The sequence below is a fragment of the Scyliorhinus canicula genome, chromosome 2 (assembly GCF_902713615.1).
Source record: "Scyliorhinus canicula chromosome 2, sScyCan1.1, whole genome shotgun sequence".
Lineage (NCBI taxonomy): Eukaryota > Metazoa > Chordata > Chondrichthyes > Carcharhiniformes > Scyliorhinidae > Scyliorhinus > Scyliorhinus canicula.
This window is the reverse complement of record NC_052147.1, coordinates 174137774-174154591: the sequence shown is the minus strand read 5'-3', so window position 1 is coordinate 174154591 and position 16818 is coordinate 174137774. Positions and strand designations below refer to the sequence as shown.

At 48.5% G+C, this 16818-nt stretch overlaps 1 protein-coding gene across 5 annotated transcripts in view; it reads right to left on the bottom strand.

Annotated features, from left to right (window-relative positions):
- The window catches only part of LOC119961774 (protein boule-like), a 240951-nt gene that overhangs the window by 120860 nt on the left and 103273 nt on the right, over positions 1 to 16818 (bottom strand). For all 5 annotated transcript variants that reach the window (XM_038789076.1, XM_038789074.1, XM_038789073.1 and 2 more), the window contains exon 5: positions 13186 to 13261. In XM_038789076.1, the coding sequence (XP_038645004.1) occupies positions 13186 to 13261 (76 nt within the window). The remainder of the gene's footprint in view (positions 1 to 13185; positions 13262 to 16818) is intronic.

The window sequence follows — 16818 nt, the reverse complement described above, 5'->3', positions numbered from 1 at the left end:
ATGTAATCACAGGTATTTTGTTACTGGATATCCTTCAATCATTCTACCCATTATTTGACTGAGATGATGTTATATTCTTTCACTGATACTACTTCTCTATGCTTAATTGGGACAAAAATTGCTGGGAGATCCTACTACTATAATGATACATTAAACAGCATTCGGCATTAATTGAAGTCCTGCAATTTGCAAAGTGAACAAGATACCTCAATATGTTTAGATTCTCTGCAAATTGCTGGACTATTTGCTGCACTCTGCTTTACCTGATAGACTTACAATGTTATTATGAATTAGTCGCAGGCATTTCGGGCTCCTGCTCCTAACTAATATTGTAGATGACCCTGTTAATGGTCTGATGTTTGCTCCGGACATGATACAAAGTTTTCTGTTTTCATATCTTGTTCTCTTTCACTTAATCAACTTTACTTATTTATGTGTATATTTGACTTAAATTCACCCATTTACCTTCTCCATTGTTAACCATATTTCTTTCTCTATCCTCTTCTTTCATTGGTCAAAGAAATAAGCTATCTAGCCTATACAAAAGATCCCAGCTGTGACTCTGACATTGTTGTACTATTATCAGGTCAACAATCCATCAATTTGTGGTGTAAACTATGTGATGTTAATAGTGAGCATTAAAATCCAATTAACTGTGTTTGTCATCAATCTGCCACTGCAACAATTTCTGGCCCATTATTTACTCGCTGACTAGCAATGCAGAAGGCAATGATCAGGTCTGACAGAATTAGAGGATGGGGGATAATTAAACTAAAGTTGAAGGCAAGAGGAGTCAGATGAGAGAGGGAGTAGAGAACTAAAGGGCAACTGGTTGGATAGGGGAAGGAGGTGAAGAAGAGATGAGTGGATGGAGAAGTGAAAAGAGTAGAAAATGGGAAGGGAACAGGTGGGGAAAGGGATGTAGGGAACACAACAAAAGTAGATAATATGGAAGGGACAAGGGCATTTGGGTCATCAGGATAATCTAATTTTTGTATTACGGGGTAAAATTGCTATGGTGGTCTGTGTCTAACCAAAAACAGAAAAATTGTAAATGCTTAGCAGATCAGATAGCATGCCTGGAGAAAGAAACATAGTTAACACTGCAGGTACACTCAGTCTGTGTTTGGTTTCCCAATGTAAAGGAGACCATACTGTGAGCAGCAAATACAGAATGCACAGTGCACATAAATCGCTGTTTCACCTGGAAGGGGTGTTTGGGCCTTGAATGGTGAGGAGAGGAGGAAAGACGGCAGGTATTACATCTGCACCTGTATGATGCTGTGGAAAGGGAGGAGTTGTTGGAGGTGACTAAGGAGTATGGTATCGTGGAAGGAACGGTCTCTTCGGAATGCCGAAGAGGGGAGGGGAAGGGAAGATGCTGTGGTGGGTGCATCATGATGGAGGTGGCAGGAATGATGAAGTATGATTTGTTAAATATGGAGGTTGGTAGGGTTGATGGTGACGATACAGGGAACCTTATTGTGGGTCTGGGAAGGTGAGGAAAGGAAAGAGCAGTATTGCGTCAAATAGAATGGACATGCTCAAGGGCCCTGCAGCAGGGGGATCCTTGGTTCCCACGAGTATGAACATAAGAACTAGGAGCAGGAGTAGGCCATCTGGCCCATCGAGCCTGCTCCGCCATTCAATTAGATCATGGCTGATCTTTTGTGGACTCAGCTCCACTTTCCGGCCCATTTAATGAAGGAGCCTCAACTGCTTCACTGGGCAAGGAATTCCATAGATTCACAACCCTTTGGGTGAAGAAGTTCCTCCTAAACTCAGTCCTAAATCTACTTCCCCTTATTTTGAGGCTATGTCCCCTTGTTCTGCTTTCACCCGCCAGTGGAAACAACCTGCCCGCATCTATCCTATCTATTCCCTTCATAATTTTAAATGTTTCTATAAGATCCCCCCTCATCTTTCTAAATTCCAACGAGTACAGTCCCAGTCTACTCAACCTCTCCTCGTAATTCAACCCCTTCAGCTCTGGTATTAACCTAGTGAATCTCCTCTGCACACCCTCCAGTGCCAGTATATTCTTTCTCAAGTAAGGAGACCAAAACTGAACACAATACTCCAGGTGTGGCCTCACTAACACCTTATACAATTGCAACATAACCTCCCTAGTCTTAAACTCCATCCCTCTAGCAATGAAGGACAAAATTCCATTTGCCTTCTTAATCATCTGTTGTACCTGTAAACCAACTTTCTGTGACTCATGCACTAGCACACCCAGGTCTCTCTGCACAGCGGCATGCTTTAATATTTTATCGTTTAAATAATAATCCCGTTTGCTGTTATTCCTACCAAAATGGATAACCTCACATTTGTCAACATTGTATTCCATCTGCCAGACCCTTCCAGTATCCTCTGCACTTTTCGCTTTACCACTCATCTTAGTGTCATCTGCAAACTTGGACACATTGCCCTTGGTCCCCAACTCCAAATCATCTATGTAAATTGTGAACAATTGTGGGCCCAACACGGATCCCTGAGGGACACCACTAGCTACTGATTGCCAACCAGAGAAACACCCATTAATCCCCACTCTTTGCTTTCTATGGAAGGCTACATTATTCAAAAGGCTTGATGGAGATAGAAAACTTGGGATGATACAGACCTCACAGAAAACGGTGTGAGGAAATATAGCCAAGGTAATTATGGTAGCCAGTGGACTAAGTGAATATTGGTTGAAAACGTATCTACAAATATTGAGATAAAGAAGTTAAGGACGGGAAGAGTCGGAAATAAACCATGTGAAGACAAGAGCAGGGTGTAAATTGAAAGCAAGGTTAAAGTTCCAATTCAGGGAAACACTAATATAATCATCAATATACCAGAAAGGCAGCCCGAGTAGGACTGGACAAAGCATGCTCCACATATTCCACAAGTAGGCATAGTTAGGGCCCATGCAAGTACCCATAGCACCATTGTTCATTTGGAGAAAGTGAGTGGAGTTAAAGTAGAAGTTGTTCAGTGTTGAGAACAAGTTGAGGAGGGTAATGGTTGGCGGGTACTGATTGGGCCCTTGACAATGAAGAAATGTGGCCTGGAGAGGGGGGGTGGGGGGAGAAGAGAATGGGGGCTGGCTCAGCATTCTTGTGGGGGATAGAGATTTAGGAGGATTGCAGATATATGGTGAAAAGGAGGTAATTAAGGCCAAAAAGCAGAACTGTTTTGACAGAGGGCGTCAGGAGAACCACAGATGTTAGCAGGAGACAGGGCAATGGGAGAAAAAATAGAATTGAGGTATGAAGAAATCAGTTCAGTAGGGGGGAAAAGGCTGAGATAATGGGTTCATAGGGTTAACTTCTTTGTGGATTTCGGGAAGTAGAAACAAGCTTTAAATTTGCATACTGTCCAGTTGTATAATTTTCAGAATCTGATTCTTTTTCCATTAGTCTGCTCCATCTGCGGGGTGTGCACGGCCTTTTCAGATGGAGGGTAGTAGGAAGCCCTAACTTCTAATCTGTTGTTTGCTGACAACAAGGTTCAAAGTTGCTTCCTCCTGTCAGATACCCAACTCGCTCTCATCAGCAACATGAGAGTGGGCAGCACGGTAGCACAGTGGTTAGCACAGTTGCTTCACAGCTCCAGGGTCCCAGGTTCAATTCCCGGCTTGGGTCACTGTCTGTGCAGAGTCAGCACGTTCTCCCCGTGTCTGCGTGGGTTTCCTCTGGGTGCTCCAGTTTCCTCCCACAGTCCAAAGATGTGCAGGTTAGGTGGATTGGCCATGATAAATTGCCTTTAGTGTCCAAATTAAAAAAAATTAGCTGGGGTCACAGGGAGGTGTGGGCTTAAGTAGGGTGCTCTTTCCAAAAACCGGTGCAGACTCAATGGGACGAATGGCCCACTGTAAATTCTATGAATCTATGAACATTCTCTAAGAAACTTTAGCCAGATCTCGTGGACGCAATGGGGGTCTTGGCTGTTGGCATTTTTAGGGAAGACTCACTGCAGCTTATTCCACCCAGGTACCTGACACCAAAGCAGGCCTGCCCCCAGGATCAAGTGGTGGTGGAAGATTGCCTGTTGAGAGCTGCCAGCCAGTCAGTAGTCAGCAGTTCTATTGCACAGCAGCCCCATAGAGGAAGGGGCCTGCTGCCAGTACAACACCAGCCCAAGGCAGACGATTGCTGCTGGAGTGATGTTGACAGACGTGTCATGGGTTGTGATGGCTCAGCAGCAAGGGTAGTGGGTAGTTCTGAGTATGCCTCCTCCTTCCCGATGCCAGGTCCCTCCATCAGGCACCGAGTGCCTTTGAGCGGATGACCCTTCCTTGAGCCCACAAACAACCCTGACAGAGTTGGTTTGTTGTGGTCCCCATATGGTGAGTCCCCTGCCCATCCCTGGGTTAATACCAGTGGATACGGGATGAAGCCCTTAAACAGGCATTAACTGCCCACTTAAAAGTTCAGTTGGTGGCAGGGTAATCAGGCTGGAAGCAGAAAGGTGGCGGGGCTCCCACCTGCTACCCTTCCACCTGATTAAAGGCCCCATTGACACCAAACGCATCATGGGGGTGGGCATAAGATTCCAACTTTCATTATTGCTCACCAGTCACAGCCACTTGCCTATGCAGGAATAAGTCTAGTCATTTTATTGAAAATGTTATGCTATGCCAATGCAAAAAAATAAATTCTGCACACATATGGTAGAAAAAACAAACTTGAAATGGACAAAGAAATATAACTTATTTTTAAGAAAAAAATAGCTTTGTCTATTGGATAGCTCACCACAAATATCGAGCAAATAGTTTTGTCTGTGGGATTTCTGAGAACATTGATTTCATTAGTAGATTGCTAATTACATTTCTTTTTTTTAATAAACATTTTATTGAGGTTTTTTTGGTTTTACAACAACAAAATAATAAACAACGTACATGAATCTATAAACATAGTGCAAAAGTCGGCTTCCTCCCTTACAGGTCCCACCTTTCTTAACCCCCTACTCTAAGCTAAACTAACCCCCCCCCCCCACTTTTGCTGACGATTAATTTTCCATAATGAAGTCGACGAACGGTTGCCACCTCCGGGCAAAGCCTAACATTGACCCTCTCAGGGCGAACTTGATTTTCTCCAAACATAGAAAACTAGCCATGTCAGATAGCCAGGTCTCCGACTTTGGGAGCTTTGAGTCATTCCAAGCTAATAATATCCGTCTCTGGGCTATCAGGGAAGCAAAGGCCAGAATGTCTGCCTCTTTCCTGGAATCCTGGATTCCTGGATCTTCCGACATCCCGAAAATCACCACCTCTGGACTCGGTGCCACCCTTGTTTTTAACACCGTGGACATGACATCTGCAAACCCCTGCCAGAAACCCCTCAGCTTTGGACATGTCCAGACATATGGACATGATTCGCTGGCCCTCCCGCACACTTTGCACACCTATCTTCTATTCCAAAGAACCTGCTCATCCGGGCCACTGTCATGTGAGCCCAGTGAACGACCTTGAATTGTATCAGGCTGAGCCTGGCACATGTTGTGGACACGTTAACTCTACTCAACGCGTCCGCCTATAGACCATCCTTTATCTCTCCTCCCAACTCATCTTCCCACTTGCGCTTCAGCTCCTCAGTCTGCGTCTCTTCTGACTCCCATAAGTTCCTTGTAAATGTCAGAGACCCTCCCTTCTCCCACCCACCCTCTGGAAACTACCCTGTCCTGTATCCCCCTTGGAGGTAGGAGTGGGAAGGTTGAAACCTACCTACGTAGGAAGTCCCGCACCTGCAGGTACCCGAATTAATTTCCCCTCGCCAATCCAATTTCTCCTCCAGCTCCCTCAGGCTAGGAAAGCTCCCTGCTATAAACAAATCCCCCATCCTCTCAATCCCTGCTCCATGCCATGTCCTAAACCTCCCCCCCCCCCCCCCCCCCCCCCATCCATCCTTCCCGGGGCAAACCGGTGACTATTACAGATTGGAGACCAAACTGATGCTCCCTCTGCGTCGACATGTCTCCTCCATTTCCCCCAGACTCCCGGGGCCGCCACCACCATGAGGCTGGTGGAGTCCGTGCCAGCGGGAACGGCAGTGGCGCCGATATCAACGCTCCTAAGCTGGTGCCCTTACATGAAGCCGCCTCCATACGCCCCCATGCCGATCGACACCCCCCCCCCCCCCCCCCCCCGGATCATGGCTATATTCGCCGCCCAACAGTAGTTACTGAAGTTTGGCAGTGCCAGCCTGCCCTCTCCCTGGCTCCGCTCAAGCATTCCCCTCTTTACTCGCAGGGTCTTGCCCGCCCATACAAAGCCAGTGATCACTTTGTTGACCCGTTTAAAGGACCGCGGAATAAAGATGGGGAGACACTGAAACACAAACAGGAATCTCCGGAGGACCGTCACCTTCACCGTCTGCACCCTCCCAGCTAGTGGCAATGGGAGCACGTCCCACCTCCAAAAATCGTCCTTCATTTGGTCTACTAGTCCGGCCAGATTTAATTTGTGCAGCCGTTCTCATTCCCGTGCCACTTGGATGCCTAGATACCGAAAACTTCCCCCTACCAGTCTAAACGACAGCTCCCACAGTCGCCTCTCCTGTCCTCTCGCATGGAGAGCAAACATCTCACTTCTCCCCATATTTAGTTTATACCCTGAAAAGTGGCCAAATTCCCCCAGAATCCTCATGATTTCTTCCATCCCCTCTGCTGGGTCCGATACATACAGGAGCAGGTCGTCAGCATAAAGCGAGACTCTGTGCTCCATCCCCACCCCCCCGGGACCAGCCCCCTCCATCCCCTTGAGGCTCTCAGTGCAATTGCCAGCGGCTCTATGGCTGACGCGAACAACAGTGGGGAGAGGGGGCATCCCTGTCTCGCCACCCCCGATGCAGCCTAAAATAGTCCGAGTTTGTCCTATTCATCCGTTCGCTCGCCACAGGAGCCTGATACAGCAACCTGACCCAGTCAATAAAGCCTCGCCCCGTCCAAATCCGAACCGTCCCAGTACCTCCCACAGATATTCCATTCTACTCGATCAAAGGCCTTCTCTGCGTCCATTGCGATCACTACCTCCACCTCCCAACCTTCCAGGGGCATCAGGATCACGTTTAATAGCCTTCTTACATTGGTCACCAACTGTCTTCCCTTAACAAACCCCGTCTGGTCCTCCCCAATAACGTCCGGAACACAATCCTCAATCCTAGAGGACAAAATTTTGGCCAGCAGTTTGGCATCCACATTCAATAGGGATATCGGCCTGTAGGACCCACACAGCTTCGGGTTCTTGTCCCACTTCAGGATCAGCGAAATCATGGCCTGTGACATCGTCGGGGGAAGCACCCCTCTCTCCCTTGCCTCATTGAATGTCCTCATAAACAAAGGCCCCAATATCCCAGAGACGTTTTTATAGAACTCCACTGGGTACCCGTCCGGCCCCGGGGCATTACCCGACTGCATGGCCTTCAGACCCTCCGCTATCTCTTCCATCCCGATCGGGGCCCCCAGCCCTTCTACGAGCTCCTCGTCCACCTTCGGGAAATTCAGCCCCCCTAGGAAGTGCCTCATCCCCTCCGGCCCCGTTGGGGGTTCCGACCCATACAGCCTACTATAAAACTCATTAAACGCCTTATTTACCTCTGCTGAGTCTCCAACCAGGTTCCCATCTCCATCCTTTACTTTCCCTATCTCCCTGGCTGCCTCGCTCTTTCTAAGCTACTGTGCAAGCATTCTGCTAGCCTTCTCTCCATGCTCATAAATCGCCCCCCTCGCCTCAGCTGCTCCACCGCCCTCCATGTGGTTAACAAGCCGAACTACGCCTGTAGCCTCAGCCGTTCCCTTAAAAGCCCCCGTTTCTGGGGTCTCCGCATACCTCCTGCCGACCTATAGTATCCCCTTTACCAGTCGGTCTGTCTCTGCCCTGTCTACCTTCTCCCTGTGGGCCCGTATCGAGATCAGCTCCCCTCTAACCACCGCCTTCAATGCTTCCCAGACCACTGCTGCGCCCGTGTCGGTGACTGCCAGGTAGTTCTGAATACATTTCCTTAGCTGCCCACACACCTCTTCGTCAGCTAAAACACTCAGTGCGGGCACTGATTACTGTCTTTACTAACCTGTAGGTCAATCCAGTGCAGAGCATGGTCTCAGATTGTGATCGCCGAGTACCCTGTGTCCACCACCCCCATCAGTAAAGCCCTGCCCGGAATAAAGAAATCAATCCGGGAGTACACTTTATGCACGTGTGAGTAGAAGGAGAACTCCTTCACCCTCGGCTGCCCAAAACTCCTTGGGGTCCCCCCCCCAAAACTCCTTGGGGTCCCCCCCGTCCCCGTCCCCCATGAACCCTTTTTAGTTCCTTTACCATTGCTGGCACCCTGCCCATTTTTGAGCTTGACCAGTCTAAACCAGGGTCAATAACTGTGTTGCAGTCCCCTCCCATGAACAACTTCTGTGAATCCAGGTCCTGTATCTTCCCCAGCATCCTCTTTAAAAACTCCACATGGTCCCAATTTGGCGCATACACATTTACTAGTACCACCTGCACCCCCTCCAATTTCCCACTGACCATAATGTGCTGACCTCCCACATCCAAAACTATTCTTCCCGCCTCAAACACCGCCCGCTTGTTGATCAGGATCGTGACCCCTCTAATCTTCGAGTCCAGTCCCAAGTGAAAAACCTGTCCGACCCAACCTTTCATGAATCTAATCTGGTCAGCTACTCTAAGGTGCAACTCCTGCAGCATTACCACGTCCGCCTTCAGTCCTCTCAAATGCGCGAACACGCATGCCCTCTTGACCGGCCCATTTAGCCCTCGTACAATCCAGGTGATCAGCCTAGTTGGAGGGCTCATCGCGCCCCCCCCCCCCCCCCCCTCCCGATCAGCCATCACTTTTCTTGGGCCACTCTCCAGCCCGCGCCCCGACCGGCCCACCCCCAGGCAGCCTCCGCCCCCGACCTGCTCTCTGTTCCTCAGCAACAGTCCCTCCCTCGTCAGCAGAACATTTTCCCCCCTCCTCCCCTTAGTAACAGCACAATGTAAATCGACCCCTTTGATAAGCCTGACATCTGCTCGCCCCTACTACGCTTCCGTGAGCTAGCCCGCCCAGCTAGCTTGGTGACACCCACCCCTGGCGCCAGACATTCTCCCACCTGTTGTTCCCTCGTTACCTCCCCACCACTCATACACACATATTCAAATGACAAACAATCCCAACACAATTGCCCGACAGAAAAAAAAACGCTAAACAAAGACGCCTCCATCCCCCAACAGTGCAAATGTAAACTTTAACTCACTCAGCTCTACAACTGGACCCAAATCAATACAGAAGGCATTACAAATAGCGTCCACAAAATGAAAAACGAGAAACTTTTTAAAACATGAATGTTGCAGCAAAGTTCAAAAGTTCTCAGTCCGCCACCAGTCCTTTCCTTTTCGCGAAGTCCAGCGCTTCCTCAGGCGACTCGAATTTAAAATGTTGCTCCTCGTACATGACCCAGAGATGGGCTGGATACAGCAGTCCGAACTTCACCTTTTTCTTAAAAAGGGTTGCTCTGATCTGGTGAAACCCCGCTCTTCTCCTGGGCACCTCTGCACTCAGGTCCTGATAGATCCGCAGGATACTGTTCTCCCATTTACAGCTCCGTGTTTGCTTGGCCCACTGTAAAATACGCTCCTTTTCCAAATACCTGTGGAATCTCACCACCATTGCCCTCGGGGGGGGTCTCCCATTCGCGGCTTCCTCGCGAGTGCTCTGTGAGCCCTGTCCACCTCCAAGGGTCGGGATAATGCCCCATCCCCCAGCAGCTTCTTGAACATGTCCACTATGTATGTCCCAGCGTCCGCTCCTTCGGGCCCCTCCGGGAGCCCAACGATTCTCAAGTTCTGCCGGCGGGACCTATTCTCTAGGTCCTCCACCTTCTCCAGGAGCCTTTTCTGCTGGTCTCTCAGCATCCCCACCTCCAGCTCCAGCACAGTTTGATGTTCCTCCTGGTCAGCCAGCGCCTTCTCTACTTTCTGGATCGCCCGATCTTGGGCATCCAATCTAAGCTCCAGCTGCGCAATTGACTCTTTAATCGGGTCCAAGCAGTCCTGCTTCTGCTTGGCGAAGCCCTCCTGGATAACTTCCATCAGCTGCTACGCTGGCCGCTAGGTCGACAAGCCAGTGGTCCGGTCATCTGCCATGCTTTCTCCCACTGCAGCTTCAGCCCAAGCCTTCTCTGTCCGTCCGTTTCTGCCATTGCGAGCATTTCTAGACCTCCTTTCCATGCACCGATGTGGGAATCCAGTACACAATTGCCTCTCTCATCTATTTTTCAAACTAAGTCCGCTAAAAAATTGGGGGGAAAGGTCCAAAAAGTCAGACCCGAGCGGGAGCCACCAAATGTGCGACTTACTCCTTCATAGCTGCCACCGGAAGTCCGCTAATTACATTTCTAAGCTATTCCTTAAAACAGCCAAAACTGTGCCAAATTTTCACTGTCAATAGTCCGAAAAACCAACATAACTTGAGGAAGATCCTGCCTGATGTCTTGCCTATTTATGATGTGGAGATGCCGGCGTTGGACTGGGGTGAGCACAGTAAGAAATCTTACAGCACCAGGTTAAAGTCCAACAGGTCTGTTTCAAACTCTAGCTTTCGGAGCACTGCTCCTTCCTCAGGTGAATGAAGAGGTATGTTCCAGAAACATATATATAGACAAAGTCAAAGATGCCAGACAATGCTTAGAATGCGAGCATGTGCAGGTAATTAAATCTTTACAGATCCAGAGATAGGGGTAACCCCAGATAAAAGAGGTGTGAATTGTCTCAAGCCAGGAGAGTTGGTAGGATTTTGCAAGCCCAGGCCAGATGGTGGGGGATGAATGTAATGTGGCATGAATCCCAGGTCCCGGTTGAGGCCGCACTCATGTGTGCGGAACTTGGCTGTAAGTTTCTGCTCAGCGATTCTGCGTTGTCGTGCGTCCTGAAGGCCGCCTTGGAGAATGCTTACCCGGAGATCAGAAGCTGAATGTCCTTGACTGCTGAAGCGTACCTCGACTGGAAGGGAACATTCCTGCCTGGTGATTGTCGTGCAATGTCCGTTCATTCGTTGTTGCAGCGTCTGCATGCTCTCGCCAATGTACCACGCTTCGGGACATCCTTTCCTGTAGTGAATGATTTAGCACACTGGGCTAAATCGCTGGATTTTAAAGTAGACCAAGCAGGCCAGCAGTACGGTTCAATTCCCGTGCCAGCCTCCCCGAACAGGTGCTGGAATGTGGCGACTAGGGGCTTTTCACAGTAACTTCATTGAAGCCTACTCGTGACAATAAGCGATTTACATATTTTCACGAGGTAGACAACATTGGCCGAGTCACACGAGTATGTACCGCGTACCTGGTGGGTGGTGTTCTCACGTGTAATGGTGGTATCCATGTCGATGATCTGGCACGTCTTGCAGAGATTGCCATGGCATGGTTGTGTGGTGTCGTCTTTGTTCTGAAGGCTGAGTAGTTTGCTGCAAACAATGGTTTGTTTGAGGTTGCGCGGTTGTCTGAAGGCAAGTAGTGGGGTGTGGAGATGACCTTGGCAAGATGTTCATCTTCATCGATCATGTGTTGAAGGCTGCGAAGAAGCTGTTGTAGTTTCTCCGCTCCGGGAAAGTACTGGACGACAAAGGGTACTCTGTCGGTTGTGTCCCGTGTTTGTCTTCTGAGGAGGTCGGTGCGGTTTTTTGCTGTGGCGCATTGAAACTGTTGATCGATGAGTCGAGCGCCATATCCCGTTCGTACAAGGGCATCTTTCTGCGTCTGTAGATGTCTGTAACGCTCGTCCTCGTCTGAGCAGATCCTGTGTATTCGGAGGTTTTGTCCATAGGGGATGGCTTCTTTAATGTGTTTAGGGTGGAAGCTGGAGAAATGGAGCATCGTGAGGTTATCCGTGGGCTTGCGGTAAAGCGAAGTGCTGAGGTGACTGTCCTTGATGGAGATGAGTGTGTCCAAGAATGCAACTGATTTTGGATAGTAGTCCATGGTGAGTCTGATGGTGGGATGGAACTTATTGATGTCATCGTGTAGTTGTTTCAGTGAATCATCGCCGTGAGTCCAAAGGAAAAAAATGTCATTGATGTACCTGGTGTATAACGTCAGTTGAAGGTCCTGTGCGGTGAGGAGGTCTTATTCAAACTTGTGCATGAAGATGTTGGCATATTGAGGTGCGAATTTGGTCCCCATGGCTGTTCTGTGCGTCTGGATGAAGAACTTGTTGTTGAAGATGAAGACGTTGTGATCCAGAATGAAGCGGATGAGTTGCAGAATTGCGTCTGGAGATTGGCAGTTGTCGGTGTTGAGTACTGAGGCTGGGGGATGCTGGTGTAGAGTGCCAAGATGTCTATTGTGACGAGGAATGTTCCTCGTTCAACTGGTCCATGGGTGCTGAGTTTCTGCAGGAAGTCCTCCATGGGTGATGGGTTTCTGTAGGAAGTCCTCCATGGGTGCTGAGTTTCTGTAGGAAGTCATCCAATGTTGTCTACCTCATATGCTGCAGGAAAGGATGTCCCGAAGTGTGGTACATTGGCGAGACCATGCAGACGCTGTGACAACGAATGAACAGACATCGCGCAACAATCACAGGCAGGAATGTTTCCTTCCAGTCGGGGAACACTTCAGCAGTCAAGGACATTCAGCCTCTGATCTCCGGGTAAGTGTTTTCCAAGGTGGCCTTCAGGAGCGCGACAACGCAGAATCGCTGAGCAGAAACATACAGCCAAGTTCCGCACACATGAGTGCGGCCTCAACCGGGACCTGGGATTCATGTCGCATTACATTCATCCCCCACCATCTGGCCTGGGCTTGCAAAATCCTACCAACTCTCCTGGCTTGAGACAATTCACACCTCTTTTTTCTGGGGGTAATTACCCCTATCTCTGGATCTGTAAAGATTTAATTACCTGCAAATGCTCGCATTCTAAGCATTGTCTGGCATCTTTGACTTTGTCTATATATATGTTTCTGGAACATACCTCTTCATTCACCTGAGGAAGGAGCAGTGCTCCGAAAGCTAGTGTTTGAAACAGGCTAATCCCCTTTCTTTTCTGCTGTTTGGGGTTACTCCCTCTTTCTCCGCCTCTCTCTGAAATAGGACTTTTGCCTATTTCTAGCATGCTGGCTGATGAACCGAGAATTTTTATTACTGCAGCTATGAAAGCACTATTCCTGTTCCGTTTTAGTCACCAACAATGGGGAAAATTATTACATACATACGTGGAATCCCCACTTGTTGTTTTCTTATCGCTGGACCAATGTTCAATTTTTTATCTTTATAATTCAACTTTTCTGCCTGAAAGGAAAAGACATTGATATAAAACATATTATAAGCCTTGTAAGAAATAACATCGTCTTTATATTTTAACGTTGCTGTATGAAAGAACGATACAAAATGCTAATTAGAATAGAACTTAAGATTGTTATCTCCAAGAAATATCAAGAAAGTAACTGAAAAATATATTTTAATGTGAATTTGGAAAACATACCTTGATAAATCCCATCAGTGAAGAATATTAGTCAGCTGCAATCATGGAAAATGTTGTTACCTCTGCCACTAAAGCTGGGCGGTGATAATGTTTTTGCCTGTTTGTTGGTCTGTTTGCTTGTAGGCAATACACGCCAAAAATTAATGGATGGATTTCAACTAGATGTGGTTCACATAAAGGGTACGGCCCATGTAAGACTAAATAGTTTTGTAGAAGATGGGAATCTGGATCCTGAATTTTGTTTGAAAAGGATCCTTTAACATAGGGAGGTGGGTAAATTTACTTTTTCTTCTGGAATGTTATGGGTTAGAATGTTGTTGATTGTCTCAGCTGCTTGATGGAATTGTCACGGCTGTCAAAATGTGAACAGTTTTCAGAGCAGGCTGTTGGATGTGGATTGGTCAGAAGCCTCCTCAGCGAGATGGATTCACTTAATAAAAATCTTTCTTTTTGAGCTTTATAGTTAGAGCATCAGCCAGGCAGGGAAAAACCTCAAGGAATTGCTGTGCAATTGTAAAAACATAGAGTAAAACATAAGTTGGCAGAGGTATGCGTACTACTGATTGCCCACTTTTTTGAAAATGTTTTTATTGGGTTTCATATATGTATACTTACAAATGTACACACAGAGAAATCAAAAAGAAATGTAAAAAATCTAAAAACAAAGGGAGAAAAGGAAGTATATATACAAAGAAGCAAGACAAATTTTATTCCACATGCCAGTAAGGGGGGATTTCTCCCCTCTTTTTTTAAATATACAAAATGAGTAAAAGAAAACCGGATGGTAGGGGCACCTGCATAGTGTCCCTGATGTCACTTGCATCTCTTGGTCGGTTTTCTTTTTTGTTTTTGTCCATTTGCCTCAGCTTCGGCCATCTGTCATTCCTTCTCCCTGTTCTTTCTTTCTCTCTTTCGCCTTGCTGTGCTTGTTGTGGCCGTTGTCGTTTCCTGTGCTCTCCCTCCAGATTGTGTTCCCTCCTCTTTCCTCCCTTATGGCTCCCCTCTTTTGTTCACCTCCTCCCCCTTCTCTACAACAGTCCCCTATCCCGCCCCCTTCTTCTCTGCTAATCCTTTCTTTTCTGCTGTTTGGGGTTACTCCCTCTTTCTCCGCCTCTCTCTCCTCCGCTCCCCCAGTCCTCCCTCCCATCTATCATGTCTTGGCTACTTTCCCTGGCTCTTGGCTACTCATTTTTCTGTTTCTTTGTTTGTTGGCCACAAATAGATCCCGGAACAGTTGGACGAATGGCTCCCATGTTTTGAGGAAGCTCTCATGTTCTGACTCTCGGATGCCAAATTTGATATTCTCCATTTGGAGAAATTCCGATAGGTCGGACAGCCAGTCTGCAGCTTTAGGTGGTGCTGCTGACCGCCTGCCAAACAGAATTCCTCGGCGGGCAATCAGGGAGTCAAAGGCAAGGGCGTCTGCCCTCCTCCCCATGAAGTGATCGAGCTGATCCCGGGCTTGGCTCCATCCTCATCCCCACCACTTTGGACATTGCCTTGAAAAAGGCTGTCCAGTACCCAGCAAGTTTGGGACAAGACTAGAACATGTGGTCGTGGTTGGCCGGGCCTCCTTGGCATCGTTCACATCTGTCCTCCACCTCCGGGAAGAACCTACTCATTCGGGTTCTTGTTAAGTAGGCTCTATGTATCACTTTTAGTTGCGTTAGGTTGAGTCTTGCACACTTGGAGGTAGAGTTGACTCTGTGCAGTGCTTCGCTCCAGAGTCCCCACACTATTGTGAGCTCCAAGTCTTCCTCCAATTTCCTCCTCGTCGTGTCCATGACAGTCTATCAATCGTACATGTCGCTAGTTTCCTCTATCCAGAATGTCTGCATTCAATAGTTCTTCTAGTAGTGTCCGTTGCGGTGGTCGGGGGTACGTCCTTGTCTCCTTCCGCAGGAAGCTTTTAAGCTGCAGGAATCTGAGATTGTTGCTCTTAGCTAGCTGGAATCTCTCCTGTCAGTTCGTCCAGTGTTGTGACCCTGCCATCGGTGTATAGGTCCCTGACTGTCGGTGTCTCCCCATCCTGTCTCCGCCTTTTAAAGGTGGCGCCCATGAGTGCTGGCACAACCCTATGGTTATTGCAGATGGTGGCTTTGTCAGACATTTCGGTCAGGCCGTAGCTGGTTCCAAGTCTGAAGGTGGCTGCCACCACTGCGTTGCTGGAGTGTTTTTGGGTGGGGATGGGAGTGCCACCGTGGCTAAGGCTTCCCGGAGCAAGGACCCCCTGCAGGAGGCCTCCTCTGTGTGCACCCACTCGGCCTCTGGCTCCTCAATCTATCCCATTATTCTTTCTGCTGTCACTGCCCAGTGATAGTATTGTAGGTTTGGGAGGGCTAGTCCCCTAGCCCCTCCCCGGACTTTGTTTTCTGTAGGACCTTCTTTGGGATCCTAGCATTCTCCCCTCCACCGTCTCCCACCCACATACAAGTGCCATGATTAACTTGTCCAGTGAGTTGAAAAAGGCTTTGGCGATATAGATCGGGATGAATCTATGTAGGAAGAGGTACCTGGGCAGCACGTTCATTTTGATCGTCTGCACTCTCCCTGACTGCACTCTCTCCCGTCAGGGAGAGTGGGAGTGTGTTCCATCTCTGCAGGTCTTTTTTGACTTCCTCTGTCAGGCTGGTCAGGTTCCACCTGTGAACCCCCGCCCAGTCATGAGCGATTTGGATCCCCAGGTAGTGGAATTTGTGTCGGGCTTGTTTAAACAGCAGTCCCACCAGTGCTGTCCCTCCCCCTTGAGGGTTCATCGAGAAGATCTCGCTTTTGCTCATGTTGAGTTTGTAGCCTGAGAAGGCACCAAACACTTTCAGGAGCGCGATTCCTTCCATGCTGCTTTGTGGGTGCGAGATGTAGAGGAACAGGTCATCGCATAGAGCGAGACTCTGTGTTCTCTGCCTCCTCCCCTTTGCATCCCCCTCCAGTTCCTAACTGTTCTGAGTGTGATCGCTAGTGGTTCGATCTCTGGGGAGAACAGTAACGGGGACAATGGACATTCATGCCTGGTGCCCCTATTGAGCTCGAATTACTGGGAACTGGTGTTCTTTGTCCATACGCTCGCCATGGGAGCGTTGTACAGGAGCTTCACCCAGGAGGTGAACCCTGTCGAAGCCCAAACCACTCCAGTACCTCTATGAGGTACTTCCACTCGACCCTGTCAAAGGCCTTTTCTGCATCCAGGGAGATGATCACCTCAGGTGTTCTCTCCCTGGATGGGGTCATGATCACTTTCAGCAGGTGCCTGATGTTAGCTGTCTACTTTTGACAAAGCCCGTTTGGTCCTCTGTGACCACCTCTGGAACACAGTTCTCCAGCCTTTTGGCTATGATCTGACTGCCCTCTTTGTTTGTATCATCCT